The sequence below is a fragment of the Notolepis coatsorum genome (genome assembly GCF_963971535.1).
Source record: "Notolepis coatsorum genome assembly, chromosome: 11".
Taxonomy (NCBI): domain Eukaryota; kingdom Metazoa; phylum Chordata; class Actinopteri; order Aulopiformes; family Paralepididae; genus Notolepis; species Notolepis coatsorum.
The window spans coordinates 22,991,337-23,018,267 of record NC_140175.1 but is presented as its reverse complement, the minus strand read 5'-3'; the positions used below and the strand labels follow the sequence as shown (position 1 = coordinate 23,018,267).

The following is a 26,931-nucleotide window of genomic DNA, read 5'->3' as shown; positions in this document are numbered from 1 at the left end:
TCCACTGTGCAGTGTGTGCACCTGCCCCCCTCCCACCTCTCACACACTGTACACACACCTGCTCTCTCTCTCTCCTAATGGGAATAGGGGGCTGCAACTGCACAGGAGACCCAGTGGACTAGAAGAAGAATCATTCATGATGCAACATAGAGAAACCTAGAGACTCTTCTAAAGACAGAGGCAGAGCCCATCAACACATACTGTATTATGTGTATTCAATTCAGACATCGAAAATATCAGTTTGGTGAGGGGGGGGAAATAACACAACACATATAGATTTAACTACCGGATATTTTCTTCCTCGATTATTTGAACATATTTTACTACTTTGCCTGATACTGAGCTCAGTCAGATGATATGGAACAGCAGCACTTTATTTGGCCTAACGTCACTCCATGCCGGGGCTGCTGCTACAGCTGGAGTGGATATATAGCTCGGCTTCAATAAACTCAGCAATCGTAACGAATTACGCCATAATAAAATGAATACGAGTGCTTCAGAAGGCTAGTATTATTTCAGCTGCAGAACACAGCTAGGTAGCTCATGATGATCGCAGTATTGGTGCCACAAAGAGGGCAGAGATAGATGTGGGCTAGCTAGCTCTCCTGCTCTAAAGACAAAAGACAAATAAGGGATCAGCTATTCTGAACAGCAGATACTGGGTGAAAGCTTGCCAAGCTAAGAACAACCTTCTGTTAATGAGCTAATATAATGGCGATCAACACGGGAACAACTGGCCCCCGATCTTACATGACACAGTAACGTTAGCTAACATTAAAAAAAAAACGAGACACTGACTCCCATTGTATAAGGAAACGTTCGCTAGCAACAACAGACACCTGCTCCTTCTCCTGCTAAGCAGCTATGGCTACCATCAGTCCTGTGTGCTACTCTCAGCATCGTGAACTTTTAGCCATTTTAATTGCGAACATTCACCTCTTAAAACCAAACAAAACGCGGATGACTTTTTGTCATAATAACGTGTTGCAAGTGAGGAGCGTCTTGCTGGCGAGCTGGTGATCTAGCCCAACACGTTAGCATCAGCTAGCTTGTTACAAAGAAACACCCTCCACCACCATAGGGTCGCTGCTGGGGGAGAGCTAACGTTAGCTTAGCTTAGCTTAGCTAGCTTAGCCAACCAGCTCTCCACCCAGCCTGGCTTCAGCAGCAGCAGACATTTAAAAACTTGCGCATTAACGTCACCCTAAATAATAGAGAAATAATATCCAAGTATATAGACACGCATTGACGTTAGCTAAAGTTAAATATGTTATTCAAACCTGGACTGAGGACTGGTTGATGAGGATGAGGAGGATGGTGGAGGAGGTGGTAATGATGGAGCGAGAGGTTGTTGTTGTTGGTGGGTTACAGTCGCCAGGACTACGGTGACTATGGCGCTGCTGCTGCTGCCTCACTGGGCAACAGTTGCTATAAAACTCACCGGGCAGGAGGTGGGAGGAGATTGAGGAAAGATGGATGTACGGATGGTCTTCTATGTGCCACGAATAGAGGGATAACACGGCGAGAAAACTAAATTTACATTGGCATTAGGCACACAAAAAAATTGGGATCTTTGAATTTCATTACGATCTCTAGGGCTACTTTAATCATCATCATTATCAATTCAACTCCAATTAGATTACTTCCATAACACCCTCTTCCTCTAGCGCAGACACACACACACACACACACACACACACACACACACACACACAAGGATGGAGTAGACATCCCTCTTCATATTGCAAGAAAACAACACAACCATAATTATAAAGCTTGACAACTGGCAGAGGGAATGCTTTTTATTCCCATATCCTGAATTTCACTCAAATATATTTAAATCCCAAAACAAATAGCCACATATAACCTAGGTCTCTAATATGTACACACACACACACACACACACACAATTCAAAAGGTCAAATTACACAGTATTTCTACGTAGGTTATGTTCTAACAATATGACCATCTATGCATATTAGATATGCATGTTAAGGGTGCCTTGTTGTTACTATAGTTACACATGGTTTGGCTCTAGCAAAAGCATAGTAAATTATCCCGTATGTGCTTTCTTTGATTGCATAGTAAAAATGTGCAAAATGTAACAAGAAACAACATAAAGTAATATAATTTGTACAACAGGTAAAAAAAATATATATATCAGGATTCCATGTAAACATCCCAAATCCTGTAGGCTCTGTATTCATCTCATTGATGTTCATATAAAAGGAGAGTGTGTAGGTACTGATAAGACTTGCGCAGAGACTCAAAAGAGAACATATGCGACGTGAGGATCATTATGTAAAATGTTGGACGGTGAACCTATGCGAAGGTGGACCGCTTCATCATCAAAAATATCCCTTTCTCCTTTCACTCGAGGCCACTGCGCCCCTGCGGCGGCCCGTTTGCATTCCTCCTTGTGACCGTTCAAGAGAAAGCATGCTTAGGTGTTCCACCGGTGGCTGATGACGTCATCCCTCGGTATAGATGCAGGACATCTGGCTCGGGCAGCGGTCCACTTCACCGACGTGTCCAAAACTCCCCTCGAGCATGACCGGATCAGCACCCATGTCCTGTGATCGGCCGTGGATATCAAATGCTGTGGACAGTGTGTACACACACACACACACACACACACGTGCACACACACAGACACACACGCACACACACGCACACGCACACAATGATTGGTATGAAATAGATGGAAATAAAATGCTAATCCCATAATGCTAGTGTTTAGGCTGTGTGCAGCACTATGTTTTCCATTACCTGTGATGCCAAACAAAGCTCTCTGTGAGTTCCCTGCGCCGTTCCCATTGTTGTTGTTGTTGTACGTTGGAGTCAGGCAGTCCCCGAATGCATCATGGGCTTGGCGATGATAAGAACCGCTCCGTGTTGCGTTGTACGACGGAGGAGAGTACGGCATCTCGATTTGCTCCGAGAACTCTATACATAAGACAACAAGACGGGAGTCAACAACAAGACGTTTTTTTCCTTTATGTTTATGTCGAGGAGAAAACTCATAATTAACTCGGAATTATAGTAGGAGATTCCTAATTGATGCGACAAACGTGTGTAGAATGTGAGTTTTATTTGAAACGGTGTCCTTATCGCTACAATGAAAGCTCTGGAGTAGTGTTTGTGAACACCTTGTCAACAACATCACTGCGGCTGTCAGGTCTGGTGGGAAAAGGGTGATATCTATTTAAAGCCACACGAGAGTGGAGCTGCCCGCTTCTACCAAGGAAAACAAAGGCATAAGGAAAGTGCCGTTCAATATGCATCTGAGAGATTCTGTCCAAACAGATTGTCAAACCGCCCACACATTTTGTTAATAGGCTATTCACATACAGTATGTAACTTATACTATGACCATCTTCCTGAGGAATTTCCCAGCGGAATAGCATTTTTCCCTCAAGGTTGTTTATATATATATATATATATATATATATATATATATATATATATATATATATATATATATATATATATATATATATATATATACTATATACTATATATATAGTCAATAAAATGGTCGCTCCATCTATATTAAATTCTTTGAGGGCATATTATACTACTTTCATTGAACGTCAATTGACAAACCACAACTGTATTCAACTCAGTGACGTGGTATTCCTTTGTTTTACTGCCAATTGACAAACTAAACAGAGTGTGATGCTGAGGCTCGGTGTGGGGGCTATGTGCCGTACCTGGGTGGTGGTCTGAGTGTGATGAAGAGGCTCGGTGTGGGGGCTAGTATGTACCGTACCTGGGTGGTGGTCTGAGTGTGATGCTGAGGCTCGGTGTGGGGGCTAGTATGTACCGTACCTGGGTGGTGGTCTGAGTGTGATGATGAGGCTCGGTGTGGGGGCTAGTATGTGCCGTACCTGGGTGGTAGTCTGAGTGTGATGAAGAGGCTCGGTGTGGGGGCTAGTATGTACCGTACCTGGGTGGTAGTCTGAGTGTGATGATGAGGCTTGGTGTGGGGGCTATGTGCCGTACCTGAGTGGTGGTCTGCTGATGCAGGAGGAGGCTGACTGGGTCGACACTGCGTGGGGTTGTTCTGCAGGGACGTGCCAGTGGGAGGAGGCTGGGGGAGGTGTGTGCTGGAGGAGCAGGGGGGCCCTTGCTGGTCCCCAGAGCTGGGCTGGTGGGGGGAAGGATCAACAAACCTGAAAGGTTTCAGACAGGAGTAAATACTCTGCAGGAACAGTTAAGCAGGGGTACTACTACTAACCATTGTTTTTTTTTAATTTTTTATTATTAATCTGTTTATTTGCACCTTTTAAATTGACAAGCATTACAAAAAGATGTATAGAAAATTTTACATAAACACCCACAACACTCTCAGTCACCACCCCCTCACTGCCCCAGCTCAACCGCCCTCCCCACCCGAGATCCCCAGGACACCCACCTCCCCCACATCCCCAAGACACAAAAAAAGAAAACAACACTGAGCACGAAAATATCACAAATTGACAAACGGCACTACGGTATGAACAAACAAAGCAAAAACAAATACGAATTGAATTTAATGTTCATTTTAATTAGTTTTCTCAAATTTGGCTAGAGATCCTTTCAACGAGAATCTTAATTTTTCTAGTTTTAGAGCCTGTAGAACCTTCTTAATCCAACTGCTGTGTGTAGGTGGGGAGACATGCTTCCACCTCAGCAATATTAAACTAATCTAGCTAAGAGAGAGGAGAAGCCACTACAGTTCACATCTCCCTGGATGTTCCCATTTCAGACGTTTTAGGGACGCCACATTTTTCTGATAGTTGGGCAAATGATACAAAAACATTGTCTGAATAAAGATCTCCAATGGATTTAATACCCTTATTATGCCACATATGAAACACTGAGTCATCACAGGAAGGGGCAAACAAATAATTAGCTACAATAGGAGACTGGAGAGAGCCAAAATTCTTTCTGAACAGGCTCCAAATCGCCATTGGGCCTCATTCACAAAGCGATATAAGAACAGATTTCGTTCTTAACTAGCATTTCTTCTTATTTTGTTCTTAACTGCGATTCAGCAATGTTTTCTTATTTTTGATTTGATTTGATGTATGCAATACTCTGGAGCAGCAACTCAGACACAACGCAGTCATATTGACAAAGCCTACATTGCTGGAACGATTCATTTTGCACACAATACGTATAAGTATAAGTCTTTATTTGTCATCAGATTAACACACACACACACACATGCGATGGGCGACCCACAGGAACACACACACACATGCACTGAGTCATGGGTCGTGACTCGTGAGACGTGTGTGTGTGTGTGTGTGCTCGGACGAGCGCTAAGGCTGCCTCGCTAAGCCATTTATTTATTTATTAGCATTAAATGCATTTATCCTCTCTGGTTGGATGGTGTATTGTACTTGTGCTGTATATTAACAATACATTTGAATCTAATCTCATTTTGAGATCAGTCGCAACTCGCAAATCGCTTCCTGTTGAATGGATCAGCAGCGTCTATACTTTCCGTAGCCGCATTTCTGCAGGACGCTCTCTGATTGGCCACTGACTGACGCTCTCTGATTGGCCACTGACATGTTTGCCCAATCGCGTGACGAGCTGTGTCTTTGCCCATTTCCGCGTCAAACAGCCTGCAAACTACCTGGCGTTCTATCGCCATGCTCTAAGACAAACTCTAACCTTAACCAACTTCGAAAGAGTGCCTAAGCCTAACCAGTGTAGAAACTGACGTCGGCCAATCAGAGAGCGTCCTGCAGAAATGCGGCTACGGAAAGTATTAGGCTGGTAAAGCTATGCCTCCTAAAATGTGAATCGGAAATACAGAAATACCGGCTACAGGCTTTCCGGTTTCCGGGCACCCCCTGATCCGTTTATAGTCCCCAGCGAAACAAACAACAAGCAGGTCTGTCAGCCTGTCGAGGGAGGCGATAACGAGGTTGTTTCTGGGGGGGGATACATTTTCATGAGCACCGTGTCGTGATTTCAGGGGCGGGACTTCCTACCTAATTCCCACTTTCGGCCGTAGTGCTTTACCAGGCTTTATCTCTCGAGATAAAGCTGGGAACGAGGTTAGGAAAGTATAGACGTGGATCAGCATGCAATACCAAACCTCTCAAGCTGTTTTGCATATCCGCCTTATAAGGAGCATGCAGGGCGTGTCTGTATGCAAATTAATTGACATTGGAGATAAGTCTGGAATGACCCATTATAGAACATTATTAAAGATGCTGTAAGTGGGATTTTTCACTCTACATTTTGACAGCCATATAGAGTGTTTGGTCAGATTAGATAAAGTGGGAAGGGATACCAGAACATTTATTTTCTGTTTACTGCAGAGTGGAGGGACTGGGAGACCCATTTTACTCTACAGTAAATCAATGAGGCTGTCGGAATGTAGAGCTATTATTTGAACCTATTCTATTATGGTATATTATGTAGACCACTAATTTCAATAAACAAAAAATTAGCACCTTTAAAGAGAATCGACAGAAACATACACAAGTCTTTATCTCAGCGTTTCCCAAACTCTGGGTCGCGGACCCGTTTTTATTGGGTCGCCAATTAAATTGTATTTTTTTTAAATAAATTTTTTTTTACAATTTTTTTTTACAAAAAAAACTGTAGATATGTTGATTCAGTTTGGCACCACATACTTATGTGAATCTGTGTTTTCTACTCTAGCATACCTGAAAAACAAATACAGACTAAATGACCTCAGAATAGCACTTTCAAAAACCAAGCCCAGAATAGATCTGCTGGTTGAAAACTTCAACCAGCCACATACCTCTCATTAGATTTCATTGTGCCATAGATGAAATATTATACCCCTTCTAGCATGATGTCAGGTCAGTAGAATTTTAAAATAATTCAGTACAAATTCATCAGAATGTTTCTCAATGTTGGGGTTTAAGGTTGAGGGGCGGAGGGAGGGGGTAAGAAATGGAGAGTTGAAAAAGGGGTGAGAAATAGAAAGGAGAGTAGAACATGTTTGTTAATTTAATAGTGTTACAAAATTGTATGCGTGTTATGAGGTGGTGAGAAACTTAACATTACACTCTGATTATTGCTGTGATGTACTTTTATAATTAAATAAATACATGTCATATACATTTGAAATTCATGGTTTGTTGTGTTCTTTATCAGTAGTTTATAAATGTATGTTATGGCAATTCATGATGTATTTTTGTAAGTTTGGGTCCCGGGGAAACACCAAATTTCTCTTTTGGGTCTCGAGCTGAAAAAGTTTGGGAACCCCTGCTTTATCTGATACAATGAAAAAATCTGCACTCTACCATAGATAGTGATACCAATGCTAATCACGTACTGTATGTGTAGACAATAGTAGAAAATCAAAATACCATTCTACTATTCATTCATTCAGATGTTTCATTAATTTTCACCATTAACGAAGATGCAAGGGACAATGTTCACTGTGCATTATTTTCTATAACAGGCATAACAACATAATAGAACAGACAACATAAAGTTAGGGGACATACTGTACACGAATGCTTTTCTATACCTATAATATTTTTTGGAGCAACATTTTTTCATAAGCCTCATTGTCAATAGGGTGATTACCGAAGGATACGTTGATATTATGATAATATGTTGATATTATAAGACTGAAAGAGAGAGGAAAGCGTGGAGGAAAATGAAATCAAGGATTTTTCAACCAATTTAACATCTAAAAAAGTAATTACAGCAACTCTCATCAACCGCCAGACTTGAAACGGTATTCTTTAATTTTTTTTATTTTATGATTCACTTATTGAATTCCTCAGTCACTCTAGTCTGTGGCTATAGCATCCACTAATGCTAGCCCTTGAGACCAATGAGGCCAAGGCAAGGCCCGCTTTCACTCCAGCCAGAGTCCTGTGGTGAGTGCTTTGGCCTACTGCTGCTATAGGAACAATCACTGCCAGTGAGAAGCCAGTGAAGCCACGAGCATCTGGCTGCTCAAACCAGCAGAAGTCCCTCATCTTCACACCCTTTGAAGCGTACGGCTGAAGGAATGCTTTCCTGCGGGCTGACCAGGCGACGGTGCCACTAGCTGTTCCCAACCTGGAAAATCTCCTCCCGCTCGCTTTCTTCTCAGCAAGAGGTGCGGCACCCACAAGAAAATAAAACCTTTAGAGTCTTTCACTAGGGGGTAGAAAATGGTGCTTTATTTTAATCCGATTATTCTCACTATGAGCTTACAGCTATAAAGCCATGACAACCAATGTTTAAGTTCTTATTTGTTGCAGATCGGTCGAAAGAGAGAAAAGGGGACCGAGAGAGGCATTTGAATCAGTCATGGCTACAGTCACGGCCAATGGGAACTCAAAATGAAAAGAAAATACCAACTGGCTTGACCAGTTAAAGCAATGGGGTCCCACAGTTGGCTCTTGTAGAGAGAAGAGACACTGAACATGTTTAAATACCACTGAATTTACCCCCCTCCCTGCTGCTGACTGGATATGGATATTGTGAGTGCATTTAATGTAAGGTGTATGATACAAATGTTTTCAGGTGGGAGAAGTTAAGCTAAATAAGCTTGCATTATTTAGGCTTTGCTGCAAAAGAAATTATAATAATAATAAATACTTTGCACTGTCAGGAAAGATATATGTGTGATCTAGTAATGAATTGTTTCAACAATTAATATAACCTAGTTTAAAAATGATTTTAAAATGATATACAAAGGGATTGAGTCCATCTGTCAGCGGTACCTCCGGCTTGGTCAGTCGTCCCTACTAACACAATTGGCAGTGTTAGCGGGTGGGAAGCCGGTGGGGTATACTGAGTCCTGGTCGTTGTAAACTGCGACTCCTACTGGTCGGTCCGGGCGCCTGTTCAGCAGGGAGGGGATCTGGGGGAAATAGCGTGAACCTCCGCACGCGTTACGTTCCCCCAGTGAAACTCCTTTCTGTCAGGTGAAAAGAAGCGGCTGGCGAGTCCACATGTATCGGAGGAGGCATGTGGTAGTTCTACATATACAATAATCGTTAATGTAATAAAGATCCTCAGTACCTGTAAGTGTCCTGTAGGGAGCACAGCAGGGCCAGGTGAGGCCGGTTGGAAGAGTCTTGCCTTTGGGAAACAGCTAAGGAACAGGGATGAATGGAGAGACACCATTAGTGAGACGTCCACTAAAGTGTAACTCTATCAGAGAGGTTTAACACATAGTGGCAGAGGAGGGGGGAAGGATGATTATTTAAAGGGGAACTATAGTACTCAAAAACAGCATTTTTCTACCTCAAGATCTTAAGCCGTTTTGAGGCTGGGCTCCAACCACCGTGTGGCCTGGTGCCAACTGCCACACCAACTGCCACATTATTATGCAGCTGAGAAATCTCTGACATCACAGATATGCACATTTTCAGATGACTCAGTTCAGTGAGGGTGAATATTGTGAGAGGAGAATTGGAAGAATGCGCCAAAATATGAGAATTAGAGACATAGATCCTATTAATATAAGTCTACATAGCCAGGAAACAATGCTAAACACTGAAAAAGGCCATTTATAAGATAGTTCCCATTTAAAGATTGCTATACTCTTAGAAATTTTCTATATAATAACATTAACATAAACACGTGTTCTAGATACAGTATAACAGTTTTCCCACCAAATTGTTCAATAAACTACATCTACACCGTTACCCTCATTGAGAATGAAAGGGTCTATGAATATCCAAGCACCCATTTATAGGAATTTCCAAGTCGGCAGCTGACATCTAACTATAAAAGGAAGGAATCCCTGTCTGTCCTGCGTATGTGTCTGTCCTTCACATATCTCGAGAACCACTCATCCGACCGGCGTCACGCTTGGCGGTTGTGTCGCTGAGGCCCCCGGGGGAGGGAGGGTTTGGCGTTGAATTTGGTACCATTTGGCCAGACGGTGGTGCTATAACAATGAACTTTTGGCAATGAACATTTTGGCCCGTAACCTTTGTAACCATAATAGAGAAGCTCTCCCTCTCCAAGTTTCAAGTTCAAGTTTCTTTAATAGTTGTCATACAGAAGTACAGAATACTTTTATACAAAATGCTTCTTACTGTTACGCTCCAGAGACTGTGCAAGACAGGATAAGTATGAAATAAAATAACATAGTATAGTATGTAAATTAGAAGTAAAATAAATTAGGTCACAGTGTTCAGTATAGACATATGTACAATGTTCGATGCAGAATAGACGTAACTGAGTTACCATATAATATACAATACTATGCAGTGTACTAATATACAATACTATATAGTGCAAGGCAGAAATGGGATGAGGTGCAATTTAGGTACAATTTACAGTAGGTGTACGAGTTGTAGTGCAAATCCTTTATCAATAAATATAAAGTGTGTTTGTGTGATATAAAGTGTGGAGAGTGGGTGCTGCAGTGTGTTGTTTGTTTAAGTGAGTGTGTGCGTGTGGATGTGTGTGCTGTGTGCATTTGATGGTTGTTGCATAGTGTTTATTGTTCGTTTAGCAGCCTGATGGCCTGGGGATAGAAGCTTCTTCTGAGTCTTTCTGTGCTCGCCTTAAGACTCCGGTATCGCTTGCCTGACCGCAGCAGTTCAAAGAGGCAGTTGTTCGGGTGGCTGGAGTCCTTAATGATTCTCTCCAGGGGAAGAATGTGAAAAAGGTGCTCTGGTGATACGTTCTGCAAAAATATCTATATAGTCAAAGTCATGCCTCCAAGAGGATTGAACCATTAAAGAAAGGTCATGTGAGTGGAGGGGACCTTTAACTCTTTTTAAATTAAATCCACTGAAGGTACACACGTAGCATGGGAGGGAAACGCATTTACCAGAGTATGGATCATGGGAGGCTCCTGAGGACGGGTCCAGCTTGCTGTCGATCCTCTCCAGAGGGGACAGGCTGGGTTGCATGATGGGGTGGATGGTCAAACAGTCCGTCAACGCTTCCTCCTGTGCCACTTCGACAGAGGACCTCAGCTATAGAAGCCCAACGCGAAACAAAGAAGTCATGATCGCGACTGAACAGCATGGGGGGGGGGGGGACAGAGGGGGAATATAGATTCAGAAACAGCGGGGAAAAAGCAAATAGTTCAATAACTTTATATGTTTCAAAGTCTAATTTTGAAGAAGAAAAGAAAAGGAGGAATTGATGCATCGATGTGGCTCTGTGGGAATTATGGCCAGAGTCTTATAATAGACGAGGTTTTTCCTTCTAAAACCCGGTCTCTGGACATGCTATGATGCACACGATATATGCCTAACAGTGATATTTACCCATCCAACAAACAATAACATTACAAAAAAAAGAATGTGCAAAGCTGATTTGAGGTTGATTTCCCCTATATATTCATAAATTAATCATGTGCACACATTCTAATTTATTAAACAATATTACAATAGATCTAGAGATCCGTTCTTGTGCTCACATACTGTACATCAGGTTTTTACAGTGATGTTCGTGAAAGACTGTAATGTGTGCCGTCTCAAGACGCATCCGATATTCTGGAGTTAGAAAATCTGCTATTTAACTTCTTAATGAAAGAAGCTGTGGGTGCATGTGGGAGACTTTGCAAAATGTTACTTACTTTAGTAACAACCCACCTTCTGTCGCTGTATCTATGGTGACATAACCTTCACCAAAACAGCAAGCGAATGAGCATAATTCTTGTATTCACAGCAATCCCTGCACTCAACCCACGGTAGGCTACAGCAACCAAATACGGGGGTGGAAATACAGGGAGTACAGGGGTGGGGTGGGGTTATGTGGGGGGGTGGGATGGGATGGGAGTTTGTGGGGTGGGGTGGGGTTATGTGGGGGGGGGGGTGTATGTGGGGGGGTGGGATGGGATGGGAGCTTTTAAAGAGCCTCCACCACACCCATCCCCCACACACATACACATGAAATGACTACAGCATAAACATAATCAACAGCTGCTTCGGGGATGGAGTCACATGTAAATTCATGCAGCCATTCGATAGCTCTGTAAGTTTCAGTTTCAGTTTATTTTAAAAACACATTAATAAACATTTTTGTACATTCTGTACCAGCTGGCTAATTCACAACTGTAGTCCTTTTGGCAAGATGTTATAAGACCGACAATACACCTAGAACAGAAGCATTAAAAGTAAAACACAGTATTTACAACACAATCAATCCAACATAATAGTAAAAGCAATAATAAATACACAATGAACTGATTCAAAGTGATTGCATGTTTGATTGGTTAATAACCAGGTCTTGAGTTTTTTTGTAAAGGTGTGGTAGGTAGCACAGTGTCTTATTTCAGTTGGTAGGATGTTCCAGAACTGAGTGGCTCTGACTGCAAAACAGGACTGACTGAAGGAGCTGGACCTAAACAGCACAGTACAGTCCCCTCAGATCTTGTGGACCTATATTATGAGATATTTTTTGTTTGACAAAAGTACTGAGAAGTGGAGGGGCCTTGCCATTTAAGATATTGAACAGTAGGCAGGCATCAGTGTATTTTGTATTTTGTCAAGTGATATTTCACTACACAACATTCTCACCTTTTGACACACATAGGCTACCTAGGGCTCGGGAAGTGGGTGGGGTGGCTAGCGTACCTATGTTCCCGGGGTTCTATGTTCCCCTCTCCTGAAATTGTGTGTGTGTGTATCCCCCCCCCTCTCCTGAAAAAGCTTCTGAAAAGGGGTCCTATGTTCCCCGGGTTCTATGTTCCCCTCTCCCGAAAAAAGGGTCCCATGTTTTTTTCGGGAACGGGGAACATAGTACCCTTTTTTTCACAAGTGGGGAACATAGAACCCAGGGAACATAGGATCCTTTTTTAGGAGCTTTTTCAGGAGTGGGGAACATAGAATCCAGGGAACACAGGTACACGACTAGTTAGCTAACATTACATCACATTACATTACATACTGGGTATCGGCACTGATTACCTGATTCAATTAGATTTCGATTCAATTAGATTCAATACCAAATCAAGTAGGCTTGGAGGCGGTGGTTTCAGGGGGCCAGCCCCTGCCAAAAGATTTGGTGAACTGTGAGTCTCTGAATTAGTTCAGCAGAAACTCAGCACAAGGCAAACTAGGTACATCTGCAGGACGAAAGGTACGCTCTAAATAACGCTTAGCAAAAATCTTCACACATCCACAGAAAAAAGGCCTAAATAAAAAATTATATCAAGAATCAATCCGATTTGATGAAAAATAAATGATTCAATATAAAATTGTTTGCTATCTGTCCCTGGCCCTACTGTGATTTGGTGACATGTATTAGTGACATCATAGAGGTGCTTTGTATCAATTTCTCAGTTACAGTAAGTGTAGCTCACTAAAGAAGGACTTTCAACCCAAATCATTAAAGGCACGAAACAATGCTGACTTATCATTCATGCACACATATCCCCAAGATACAAACAGTTTTGCGCACATTCATTTAGTTTGACAATTATTGAAGGGTGGGGGCGGCTGGGTGGCGCAGCGGACATTGCGCTCGTCACCAACGCATGAGACACCGGGTTCGACTCCGGCTGTCTGCGTTGCCTCCGGCTTGGGCCGGCCGTCATACTAACTCAATTGGCAGAGTCAGCGGGTGGAAGTCGATGGGTGGTAATCTGGACATTGTGGACAGCGACTCATACAGGTCGGTCAGGGCGCCTGCACGGCAGAGACAGGAAATGGCGGGGGTAGTGTGAGCCTCCCACACGTTACACCTCGCCAATGAGAGTCCGCGCTGGCAGGTGAAAAGATGTGACAGGCTGCCTCCTCGTGTATCGGAGGGGACACGTGATGCAAGGCTTCTATCCTCCCTACAACCGGCCAGTGGGGGGCATATGCGAGCAACGTTCAAGACAGGGGAGGGAAGAATTGGCACAGTGGAATTGGGATGGGAGAAAAAAATAAAAGCAAAAAAGAGGAGGAAAAAGTGGATACAAAAATAAAAAAGATTATTGAAGGGTTAATGAGTTGGAATATGTCCTCCATTTGGAAGACATGGTTTCATTGGGTCGTGTTAAAGCTACGACAGAGTGGATTTTCAACAATATCGTATCGTATCATATATCATTAGCAGATTAGTTGTGATACCTTTATATAATAAACAGTAAACAAATGAGACAGTAATCCTGCCAAGATATGGACATTGCATTTACAATGATATATTGATGTTGAAATCTTAATAATAGTAGTGCCTTTATTAATTACAGCTCAATTAAATGAAATGGAGATGAAAGAAATAGCTAAATAGCATAGTTTGGGGATGGTCCCTTTTTACAGTAACCATATCAACAAAGTTATTATCAGTTATGAGAGATAATGTATGGAATGACTGTGTTTTACTTATTATATTATATATATATAGTCTGTCTAGAAGGTGGTTCACTCCCATCATCGTGATAATGCAGACTAAAAAGACTAACAAGTCCTGACCCCTATCATCCGTATATCTAAGAACCTGTCATACATACAGTATCACTGTTCTTCTTTCATTTGAAGTCATTTGAACTCACTGCTACTGTAAATTACTTACAACAACACAGGATCGTTAATTTGGTTAAAATAGAAATGCCTTCTTTTCACCAGCTTCCACATAATGCACCGTCAATTGGTTTCTGCAACAGAGTCCTTAGTTACCATGGCAACCACTCACTGCGCAATTCCCAGCCTTTTTGGCAGAGATCGTGATTCATTTGAAACTCACATTTCACCTCAAAATGCAGTAAAGTATCATTTTACTCAATATATAAATCACATCACATTTAATTATTTTCTCTGGATGTTTTGTACCAAGTAGTTTTGTTTTTCGTTGGATTACCCCATTCAATAAAAATGTTCTACCAATGTGAAATGTACAGTAGCAGCATATGTAGGGCTGGGTAATATGGCCAAAATATCACATAACAATATATTTCTTACTATTGACAGTATAATGTATTTCACTGTATTTCGTTTTCCAGTACAAAGTACAATGTGATATGACATACTTTCTATATATTTATCTTGTAACACAATTCTCAAAGTGCTGTTTCATAAAAAAAATTCTATTATCTTTTACTTTTTGATACTGCTGCAAGGAACCTTTTTGATTGAGGCTATATTTTTGTATGTTATAGTACAAATACCTTTGCATGGATCCATGACACTTCATATTTGGTATAGGCTACCTCCCAGCCCTAAACATATGCATCACTTTTGAGCTGATCCTGGATGAATAGAGTGAAAGCAAGTCAGAGTAGGGTACATGGTACCACAAGACAAAGGCTCTCACCAAATGCAATAGTTAAGCATAATATAGTAATAAATTATCATGTTAATTATGAACAATGTTAAAAAGAAACATGCCAACATTAAGGGAAATGTGCTTACCGTCTTCTCCAGAGTCAGACAAGAAGATAGATACCAATTTCCTCTCTGTGCATTCAGTAGAAAGCTATCCGGCTGCAAGCTAGCCTAGCTTAGCCCAAACGAATGGACGTCAATACGGACCAACTAGCCTAGTTGTTGGCCGAAAACACCTCTCCCGGCGTTTTAAGCTAGGCTAGTGGTCCGTATCCGCTTCCATTCAATTGTGCTAAGCTAGGCTAGGGTGCAGCCGGATAGCTTTCTACCGAACGCACATGAGGGGAAATTGGTATTTACCTTCTTGCCTGACCCTGGAGAAGACGGTAAGCACATTTCTCCCATAATGTCAGGGTGTTCCTTTAAGGCGGCCGCAGAATAATACGTACTTTCTTCCGCGACTGTCTCTCTTTAGAGGAGTGCGACTTCACGTGTTTCCGCAAGGAGCTGGGATCAGTGTAGCGCTTCAAACAGCCAGGGACCTGGCAAGCATATGGCTTCTGCACAACCACAGACATATGACAACACATGAGTGCATACAAACACACATTCATATGTGTGCACACAAACGTGTGTGTGTGTGTGTGTGTGTGTGTGTGCGTGCGTGCGTGCGTGCGTGCGTGCGTGTGCGTGCGTGCGTGCGTGCGTGCGTGCGTGCGTGTGCGTGCGTGTGTGTGCATGCATGTATGTGTGGGGCGACAGTGGCTCAGGAGGTAGATCGGTCGTCTGGTAATCGGAAGGTTCCTGGTTCGATTCCCGCTCCTCCCGGGCAGCGTGTCGAAGTGGCCTTGAACAAGACACTTAACCCCCTAATTGCTCCCGATGAGCAGGTCGGCACCTCGCATGGTCGCCTCCGCCATCGGTGTGTGTGTGTGTGTGAGTGAATGGGTGAATGTGAATTGTAAAGCACTTTGTATGAAATGCACAATTTACCATGTGTGTGTGTGTGTGTGTGTGTGTGTGTGTGTGTGTGTGTGTGTGTGTGTGTGTGTGTGTGTGTGTGTGTGTGTGTGTGTGTGTCACTCACTGTGTCCAGGTGTGTACGCTGGTGTTTGGCTCTGTCGCTGGAGTTGCTGAAGGCCTTGTGACAGCCGGGATGTTGACAGACGTACGGCTTCTCTCCGGTGTGACTGCGTAGGTGGATCTTCAAGTTCTCTAACCGGGAGAAAGCCTTCTGACAGCCTTCAAACTGGAACGCCACACACAACAACAACACACATACAGTAGGTGGGTGTTATTCAATATGTACGTTAACCAACCATTTACATGGGGCGGCTACGTGGCGTAGTGGGCAAGGCGCTCGCCACGAATGACGGAGACGCTCCACATTGCTTTCAGTTTAGCTGGTCGTTCATACTAATACACATTGGCCGTATTAGGGGGTGGGAAACTGATGGGTGGGGATCGGGCGTTGTGGACAGCGACTCCTACAGGTCGGTTGGTGCGCCTGCGCAGTCGAATCAGGAAGTGTCGGGGGCAGCGTGAGCCTCCCACGCGTTACTCCTCGCCACTGAGAGGTCGAGCTGCGCAGGTGAAAAGATGCGACTGCTGTTACCTCAAGTACCGGAGGGGACTTGTGCTATGTATGACTTAGTCCACATTGCAGCCGGCTTGTGGGAGGCAAGAAACAGCGTTCGTGACAGGGGAGGGTTGAATTGGATGATACGAAATTGGGATGGGAGAAAAATATAGAAAATGGGAGAAAAAGTGGATAAAAAAAAAAAAAACACCCATTTACATATGGTCATTCAGCTGACGCTTTTATCCGAAGCGACTTACAAGTTCTGTACGACAAGTCATCAGAACGGGCACAACTCTATCAGCTGAGTAACAATGTTATTCTACCCCATACACACTTTCGGCCGTAGTTCTTTACCAGGCTTTATCTCACAGAGGAGATCAAACTGGGAACAAGGTTATTGTTGATGTAACCAGCAGGGGTCAGTGTACATTAATGTTTTTATTCTAGTTTCAGCTTTACTAAGGCAGTTCTTGGTGAGTAATAATGACATAAAAAAAAGCAATATTGTTCTTATTCTTATTATCAATAGATTTGTGGTAAAGTTGAGAACCGCGGCTCTAGATATTGTTATATCATTAACGTCTCACACCTGGTCTAGGATCAATACCCCGGGGGTTTTGGCAGAAACTATATTAGCCCAAGTCAGCAGAACAGCTCTCCTTTTGCAACATCATACCACGTCGGTGACCTCACCTCTAAACTATGTGAATCATCATCATTCTTTCCTACAGTAGGGCCAGAACTTTGCTCTCTCTCAGTTCGCAGGGGGTCAGGAATGTCCTTAGCTGCACGGACCGTGACCCATTTTGTTATTCTTTATCCCAAACCGGATTCTTCACATACTGATACCTCTGCCTCAGCAATGCCAAAACACAAATTAAGTTTTGCATGTCTATAATGTTTCACTAATTGCATTCCATGGTGTTCCAAGGAGAAATATTTGACATTCCTTTCATTTAATAACGGAGTGACCTCATCCGTCCTGGCGCTACTTCTTGTCAACTCCTGTGTTTAAGATAAAACATTTATGGAACCGACACTGATTATTGTAACCAGGGGAGCAAGCTCAACCGAGGGCACGGAGCCCAGTTTGTCTCCCAAAGCACACAAACATCCATGCTGCTGAGGAAGAATGCACTACCGTCAGCTTGAGTTGACTTTCACTTCCAGTAAGACCTTCATTATCAATGCCTATGATGAAAACCATATGTTTTCTTATGATAAGGGGGGGGGGGGGGGCGTAGTGGGCGCATTTGATTTTTGGAGAGAGAGAGAGAGAGGTTCTCTTTTAAAGCGATGCTCACACTTTTGGCGTGGAGGGTCAAAGGTCAAAATTTGATAGTGGTGGACCGTAGGGTCCCCAAAATAAAAGTGCCACAACATTGATTATTTTTAATCAATTATTTATTATCATAAGCAAGTCATCTCGAAATCAAGCCTTGAAGAGAGAGAGAGAGAGAGAGAGAGAGAGAGAGAGAGAGAGAGAGAGCGAGAGAGCGACAGAGAGAGAGAGACGGAGAGAGAGAGAGAGACAGAGAGAGAGGCAACATCTTCTCTAAATCTCTCCCCATGCAGGAGAGTAAGTCTTTCACTATGACACTCACACACACACAGCAGGATATTCTGTCCAGTGTGCTCTAATGCGACGGCATACCAGCAAAGTGCTCCACTCCAAACCACAGCATAGATAGAGTAAAGGATCGACATTAGACCATTCAGACAAGTTACCGTAATGGGGGGGGGGCAAAAACAGTCAGACTGAACATGATAAATAGTCAGTCAGTCAGAGCTGTGAGGAGGGAAAAGAAGTGAGAGCCAGCATGAAAACACAGAACCCTGCCAGGGAGCACAGACTGCACAGTAGTGGCCAGCACAGTGGTGGCTGCGCATCAGTTCTCTCCTTTTCTCTTTCTCTCTCTCTTATATAAAGCTCTGTTAAAAGCGAGACCCTTTTAGTTGCGAGGGGGCATTCGGACTGAAAAGACAACAACATGGCTCCTGGGTCGCACGGCTCAAAGCCACAGCCAGCGTCGTCTGACAGGTCTTGGCACGGAGGCCCACAGCCTGGTGGACGGACAATGAGCGCTCTGGGCCAATGCCAGCGGAGTCAGTCTGCTGCTCTCTCTCTCTCTCTGGGGGTCAGTCTGCTGCTCTCTCTCTCTCTCTCTGGGGGTCAGTCTGCTGCTCTCTCTCCCTCTCTGGGGGTCAGTCTGCTGCTCTCTCTCTCTCTCTGGGGGTCAGCCTGCTGCTCTCTCTCTCTCTCTCTCTCTCTGGGGGTCAGTCTGCTGCTCTCTCTCTCTCTCTGGGGGTCAGTCTGCTGCTCTCTCTCTCTCTCTCTGGGGGTCAGTCTGCTGCTCTCTCTCTCTCTCTCTGGGGGTCAGCCTGCTGCTCTCTCTCCCTCTCTGGGGGTCAGTCTGCTGCTCTCTCTCTCTCTCTGGGGGTCAGCCTGCTGCTCTCTCTCTCTCTCTCTGGGGGTCAGTCTGCTGCTCTCTCTCCCTCTCTGGGGGTCAGCCTGCTGCTCTCTCTCTCTCTCTGGGGGTCAGTCTGCTGCTCTCTCTCTCTCTCTGGGGGTCAGTCTGCTGCTCTCTCTCTCTCTCTCTGGGGGTCAGCCTGCTGCTCTCTCTCTCTCTCTCTGGGGTCAGTCTGCTGCTCTCTCTCTCTCTCTCTCTGGGGGTCAGTCTGCTGCTCTCTCTCTCTCTCTGGGGGTCAGCCTGCTGCTCTCTCTCTCTCTCTGGGGGTCAGTCTGCTGCTCTCTCTCTCTCTCTGGGGGTCAGTCTGCTGCTCTCTCTCTCTCTCTCTGGGGGTCAGCCTGCTGCTCTCTCTCTCTCTCTCTGGGGTCAGTCTGCTGCTCTCTCTCTCTCTCTCTCTGGGGGTCAGTCTGCTGCTCTCTCTCTCTCTCTGGGGGTCAGCCTGCTGCTCTCTCTCTCTCCCTCTCTGGGGGTCAGCCTGCTGCTCTCTCTCTCTCTCTGGGGGTCAGCCTGCTGCTCTCTCTCTCTCTCTGAGGGTCAGCCTGCTGCTCTCTCTCTCTCTCTGGGGGTCAGTCTGCTGCTCTCTCTCTCTCTCTGGGGGTCAGCCTGCTGCTCTCTCTCTCTCTGGGGGTCAGTCTGCTGCTCTCTCTCTCTCTCTCTGGGGGTCAGCCTGCTGCTCTCTCTCTCTCTCTGGGGGTCAGTCTGCTGCTCTCTCTCTCTCTCTGGGGGTCAGCCTGCTGCTCTCTCTCTCTCTCTCTCTCTGGGGGTCAGTCTGCTGCTCTCTCTCTCTCTCTCTCTCTGGGGGTCAGCCTGCTGCTCTCTCTCTCTCTCTGGGGGTCAGCCTGCTGCTCTCTCTCTCTCTCTCTGGGGGTCAGCCTGCTGCTCTCTCTCTCTCTGGGGGTCAGTCTGCTGCTCTCTCTCTCTCTCTCTCTGGGGGTCAGCCTGCTGCTCTCTCTCCCTCTCTGGGGGTCAGCCTGCTGCTCTCTCTCTCTCCCTCTCTGGGGGTCAGTCTGCTGCTCTCTCTCTCTCTCTGGGGGTCAGTCTGCTGCTCTCTCTCTCTCTCTCTCTCTCTCTCTCTCTGGGGGTCAGTCTGCTGCTCTCTCTCTCTCTCTGGGGGTCAGTCTGCTGCTCTCTCTCTCTCTCTCTCTCTGGGGGTCAGTCTGCTGCTCTCTCTCTCTCTCTGGGGGTCAGCCTGCTGCTCTCTCTCTCTCTCTGGGGGTCAGTCTGCTGCTCTCTCTCTCTCCCTCTCTGGGGGTCAGCCTGCTGCTCTCTCTCTCTCTCTGGGGGTCAGCCTGCTGCTCTCTCTCTCTCTCTGGGGGTCAGTCTGCTGCTCTCTCTCTCTCTCTGGGGGTCAGCCTGCTGCTCTCTCTCTCTCCCTCTCTGGGGGTCAGTCTGCTGCTCTCTCTCTCTCTCTGGGGGTCAGCCTGCTGCTCTCTCTCTCTCTCTGGGGGTCAGCCTGCTGCTCTCTCTCTCTCTCTGGGGGTCAGTCTGCTGCTCTCTCTCTCTCTCTCTCTGGGGGTCAGTCTGCTGCTCTCTCTCTCTCTCTCTGGGGGTCAGTCTGCTGCTCTCTCTCTCTCTGGGGGTCAGTCTGCTGCTCTCTCTCTCTCTCTGGGGGTCAGTCTGCTGCTCTCTCTCTCTCTGGGGGTCAGTCTGCTGCTCTCTCTCTCTCTCTGGGGGTCAGCCCTATCATCTCCACCCTCTTTTCTTCCCCTCTGGTCTCTCTATGCAACTCTCATATCCTACACCGCAACTCAATATACATTATGACCTTCAGCGCTATAGTGTTTACAGTCAATGAAGACATAAGGTAATTTAATTTATTTATTTTATTTAGTTCAACCTTTATTTAACCAGGCAGGTCAATTAAGAACAAATTATTATTTACAATGATGGCCTGGCGAGAGGACAAAATGGCCTCTTGAAGGGTATAACAGGGAAAGGAGACTAAGTATAATCAAATAAAATAAAATAGAAAAGAGACAAGACGATTACACAGAGGTAAGGGAAATAATTAAAACATGCATCAAACAAACAACCAAATAAACTGACAAGGTATGTAATACATGAAGCAGAACAGACTTAAAAGGCTGGGTGACAGTTGCAGGTGTGTGTGTAAACAACTCTGCGATAGAGTTATAGAGAGAGATGGAGAGCAGTGAGGGCGATCAATGTGTCCATTTTCAAAGTCTTTTGTGTCTCGTTCCAACTGCTGGGAGCAGCAAATTGGAAGGAGGATCGACCAAAGGAAGTGTTAACACGGGGAAACATCTAGCGAGATATGGTGAGCAGCTCTGGTGCAATATAGGGAGTAGATGACAATTTTAACAAGTACAACTTTGTTTCTTCAAGATACATTTGAAACTCGTGTTCAGCCATCACACATTCCACTGCTCAGTCGATCGATTTGAGAGTGAACATTTGTCTTTGATCTAATGACTCTATCGACACTCTTACTTCTACAAATCGAACATCCCCTCCAATGCTATTCTGTGATGACTCTGACTATCTTCCATTCCCTCGTTTTCACCCGACCACACATTATTCTATAGACCACCGCAAACACTCCCGGTATTCTGAAATCATGGGAGAGAGAGCGGGGGGGAGAAATTTAATGAATGATTACGCAGATTGCATCAATCTGTGCATGCTCAGTTCGGGAGTAGGTGTGAAAAAGTTACTATAGCTCGGCCGAGAAAGGTCTCTCCGTGTTCAGGAGACTTATGCCGCATATAAAAGTCTATTGGATCCCCCACAGCCGTAGCTACAACCATTAATGTCAAGGCTCTCATCTTCATTCTTCATTTTCTCCCCCCGCTCTCTCCTCCATGAGCTCAATGTAACGTGTAAGTGCAGTGGTCTATAGCTTGTTTGGAGGACCCTCACTCATCCTGTTCTCTAACTATGCTTTCACTTAAATAAAGAGAAGGTTTGAAGGCGCAATCTGAAATTTATTTGGCCGTACACATTAGAGCTTCTTTTTTTTATCCACTTTTTCTCCCATTTTCTATATTTTCTCCCATCCCAATTTCGTATCATCCAATTCAACCCTCCCCTGTCACAAACGCTGTTTTCTTGCCTCCCACAAGCCGGCTGCAATGTGGACTAAGTCATACATAGCACAAGTCCCCTCCGGTACTTGAGGTAACAGCAGTCGCATCTTTTCACCTGCGCAGCTCGATCTCTCAGTGGCGAGGAGTAACGCGTGGGAGGCTCACGCTGCCCCCGACACTTCCTGATTCTACTGCGCAGGCGCACCAACCGACCTGTAGGAGTCGCTGTCCACAACGCCCAATCCCCACCCATCAGTTTCCCACCCCCTAATACGGCCAATGTGTATTAGTATGAACGACCAGCTAAACTGAAAGCAATGTGGAGCGCTGGGCTCGAACAGGCAAGCCCAGCGTCTCCGTCATTCGTGGCGAGCACCTTGCCCACTACGCCACGTAGCCGCCCCACATTAGAACTTCTTGAAGTGTTTTGTGTTTTGTCGAACAGAAAATAACATGTATTAAATAACTAATATTATACTACAGTTAGTTCCGACCAAGTAATTTGATTGGACGAGAGGCGTTCCATGAGCGCTGATACTTTTAATTACACATATATCACTCTGCTTCACAGTGTTCTAAATTACTGCTAATTACATCTAATTACACCTAATTACACCTACATGTTGCTTGGCAACAGTCCAGTCCCAGCCCAGTTGCGGATCTATCTGTGTTTGCGAAGCCAAATAAATCATGAAATAAACAAACAAATCATAATCTGTTGTTGCTTATTACTGTTACTAATAATTACTAATAAATGGCGCCTGTAGAACTGTTGTATAAAAGCAACATCATCACACTCAAGGTCGTGCTGTTACACTGAATATGAGCACGACTGTGATTCAGTCGTACGAGGTATTGTAACACAGCACTCTCTCTCGTGTGAAGTGGCTTAGATTAAATAACTAATAAGTTAAATGTAATAACTTGTAATCATAAAAATACAGATAGGCTTTTATAATCTAAATAATGTTGGCATATGTGGCATTATATACCCTTGGAGGTGTGAATTATGGAAATGTTTGTACTCCACTCATCGTACACAATTGGCTGGCTGGTAGTAGACTTGTGTTTAGGAGCCAATGGCTTCAGAAGCTGTACTCTAATTCATAACACGCATGATTCTAGAGATATATGCATATATATTTGAATTACAAATTGCACCTTTTTTTTATCGACTTTTTCTCCTCCTGTTTTTCTGTGTTTTTCTCCCATCCCAATTTAGTCGTTATGCCAATTCCCCCCTCCCCTTCCTGGTTGTTGCTTGCATGTGCCCCCCACTGGTCGGTCTAGGGCAGGGGTCAGCAACCTTTACTATCAAAAGAGCCACTTTTCCCCCGTCCCACAAAATAAAATGCTCAGGGAGCCGCACGAAGATAACAGTGTATAACGTTTTATATATCCCCAAGCATACCCCACATTTAGCATAAAACGCCTGACAATTGCATACCCAAAGTAATTTGCGATTTATTATACTTTATACTTATAGCACACAGTTTGTTGCATTAATGGGATTATAAAGCAACAAAAAGAAAAGTTTTGACTTTTTATTGCTGTTTTTATAACAAAGGAAAACCTCAAACTCTTATGAAGAGGAGAAAAAATACTGGCTGTGTAGACCTATTTTTAAATAAAACACAGAAGAGGAGACAAAACACTGGTGTCTGTAGACCGACTTTGAAATAAAACCCTGAACTATTCAGGTATATTTGAGTCCTTCTCTTATTTGTGGAACATTTATAAAATAAAAAGTAGTCCACTTTGAAAAAAGACTACCATGTGTAGACCTACTTTGAAATAAAACACAGAAAAGGAGAAAAAACACTGGCATCTGTAGACCTACTTTGAAATAAAACCCTGAACTATGCAGCTCTATTAGAGTCCTTCCCTTATTTGTGGAAAATCTATAAAATAAAAAGTACGTTTTTCGTTGTTCGCAAATTTCGCACCACATATCAGGCATACAGGTAAGCCTTTTGTTGACTAAATATCTTAGTTGATGAAATATTTTTTAATTTCAGTGGCACAGTATGACATCGATCTCCAAAATAAGAAAAAAATAATAATAATAATAAAAAAAGAAAAATTACTTTTTTATTTTTTATTTTTGGGCCAGGGAGCCGCAGCTGATTGGCTAAAGAGCCGCATGCGGCCTCGGAGCCGCAGGTTGCCGACCCCTGGTCTAGGGAGTCCTGAAGTCTATCAGATGCTTCCTCCGAGACATAGGAGACAGCCAGCAGCATCTTTTCACCTGCCAGCGCGGACTCTCATTGGTGAGGTGTAACGTGTGGGAGGTCACACTAGTACTACCCTCACCATCTCCCTCCCTCGCTGTGCAGGCGCCCTGACCGACCTGTAGGAGTCGCTGTTTACAACGACCAGAATACCACCCCACCGGCTTCCCTCCCGCTGACTCTGCCAATTGAGCCAGTATGACGGCCGGCCAAGCCGGAGGCAACGCTGACAGACGGATTCGATACCAGTGTCTCTCGCGTTGGTGACGAGCGCTTAGTCCGCTGCGCCACCCAGCCGCTACAAATTGCACCTTTAACACTTTTACTACCACACTATAGAAGGTTAACCCTTTCACTACCACACTACAGACAGTTAACCTGAATTGATCATTGCCGCCAAAATCTAATTGTTTCCCTCCAAACTATTGTAAAGATGCCGCTTAAAGTCTTGGCAAACCTGAACTCTTATTAGCCCTCTATTCAGTCAGTGGCTTGAGCAAGACTTGAATTTCAAGCTCCTAAAATGGGAGGTTAAGTACGTGGATTAGCAAGGAACTAGGGTTCCTATATTTACACCGTATACAATTTCCTTCAGTGATTACAGCAAACTGAAAGTTACATGACAACTGTGACCAACATCAGGCTTACACTGTAAAAAAATTATGTTTTTTCACGGGGAAATTCACTGTATTATTTTACAGATTACTTTAGTCTTTATACTTTAAGTGTAAATGCCATAAAAATACAGTAAATTACCTTTTATCAAAATATTAACCATTAAATAAAGGTTGTAATCTGTAAATGTATTTGATAGTAAGTATTTGGCAACCATTGATGCCAGACATTTACCGTTTTCTTGCAGCTTTTCTTCTTACAGTGTACATTATCATTATTATTATTATTATTATTATATATATAGTCAATAATAATAATAATAATCTACTCAAGTACTGTACTTACAGTAAGTACATCACATTTGACGTACTTGTGCTGGAGAACTTTGTACTTTTTACTCCACTACATGTATCTGAAAAGATTAGTTACTTTGAAGCAAACAATTTTGCATAGAAAACGTAGCATTTAATTATGTTTGCCATGGCAACTTCACCAACGAGTGCTATTACCTCAGCGCCATAACTGGTATATTGTTAAATCAAACTGTTGCTAAAAATAGTTGGCTATACTCTGATCAGGGGAGGGGATGCAGAACACTGCGGGGAATTCATACACCTGAGAACAAATAACCAGTCAGTCAATAACGATGTTAACCCTTTCACCGCCACACTACCAAAACGGTTAACCCGTTCACTGCGACAATACACAGCGGGTTAACCCTTTCACTGCCACGAGACAGAAGGTTAACCCTTTACTATCACACAACCGACGGTCGCTGTCGTGTGGCACTGTGAAAGGGTTAACGGGCACCTCGGTGAGGGAACATTATTCATGCTGAACCTTTTTGTTCAAAATCTGTGCAAATTAATCATATGAGTTAGACCCTTTGAGGCGATTCACAATCAAAATCAGGGTTTGGGAGTGAAGCGCTATAGTCTGGAGTGGAAATATATGGCGGACAACACCAAACACTTTGAGGAATCAAGGACACGTTTAGAAACTATTCAATCATGATTAGACCGACTGTGAAATGACGGGTATACAAGTCTGAGCCTGCCTCGCATGTCTCAGTGTGTTTGCTGTGGAACCAGACCCGGTTCATTGTTCTGCTACTGGCCATTCATTAGATCGCTTGCCTGCCAATCATTTCTCACAAAAGCTGGACTCTGCATGCATCTTGGACAATTAAACGTCTTGGACGGTGGTTTGGTTTCCATCAAGTGAAACTGACTCTCCCTGTGTCTCTAGGTACTGGGTACTTATGTATGATTCTTCATCAGAAGGACTGTACACTCTCACACAGAGTTCTTTCGAATCTGATTGCTAGCCAGTGCCACTTAGTTAAAGGGCGCATTCAAATTCTGGCCCCCACCCCTATTTGCACGGACTACAACGTATAACAAACTACGTATATCATGCCAGTTAGGGTACCTTATGTATAATGCACCAGTGTATACTGTATACTTTACTTACTCATCATAGTATATATTCAGATTCAAAGTGTTATTGACCATATTTATTGTAACATATAATATAACTGATGGCATACAGACCCTCATCTGCACCTTTGATTACACTGCTTACTTGCTCATGTGCTTATATTCAGAGTTCATTATATTGTTTACACTGCTTGTTTTTTTTTTAACCTTTACTATAATTGTATTGCCTATTCTACTATTACCATGCCCATTCCTATACCTGCTGCTATGATGCCTGCATTTCCCCAGGGGGATCAATAAAGGAATATCTTATCTCATCTTATTTCCTACTCACCAATGATACTGT

The 26,931-nt window shown here is 43.9% G+C and overlaps 1 protein-coding gene across 1 annotated transcript in view; it reads right to left on the bottom strand.

Annotated features, from left to right (window-relative positions):
• Positions 1 to 1,274: 1,274 nt before the first annotated feature.
• The window catches only part of glis3 (GLIS family zinc finger 3), a gene marked incomplete at both ends in the record, with an annotated part of 40,798 nt that continues 15,141 nt past the window's right edge, over positions 1,275 to 26,931 (bottom strand). Inside the window, 8 exon segments of the mRNA XM_084324819.1 lie at positions 1,275 to 1,492; positions 2,770 to 2,946; positions 4,006 to 4,175; positions 9,004 to 9,079; positions 9,082 to 9,135; positions 10,772 to 10,919; positions 15,650 to 15,760; positions 16,288 to 16,449. Of these exon segments, the coding sequence (XP_084180945.1) occupies positions 1,275 to 1,492; positions 2,770 to 2,946; positions 4,006 to 4,175; positions 9,004 to 9,079; positions 9,082 to 9,135; positions 10,772 to 10,919; positions 15,650 to 15,760; positions 16,288 to 16,449 (1,116 nt within the window).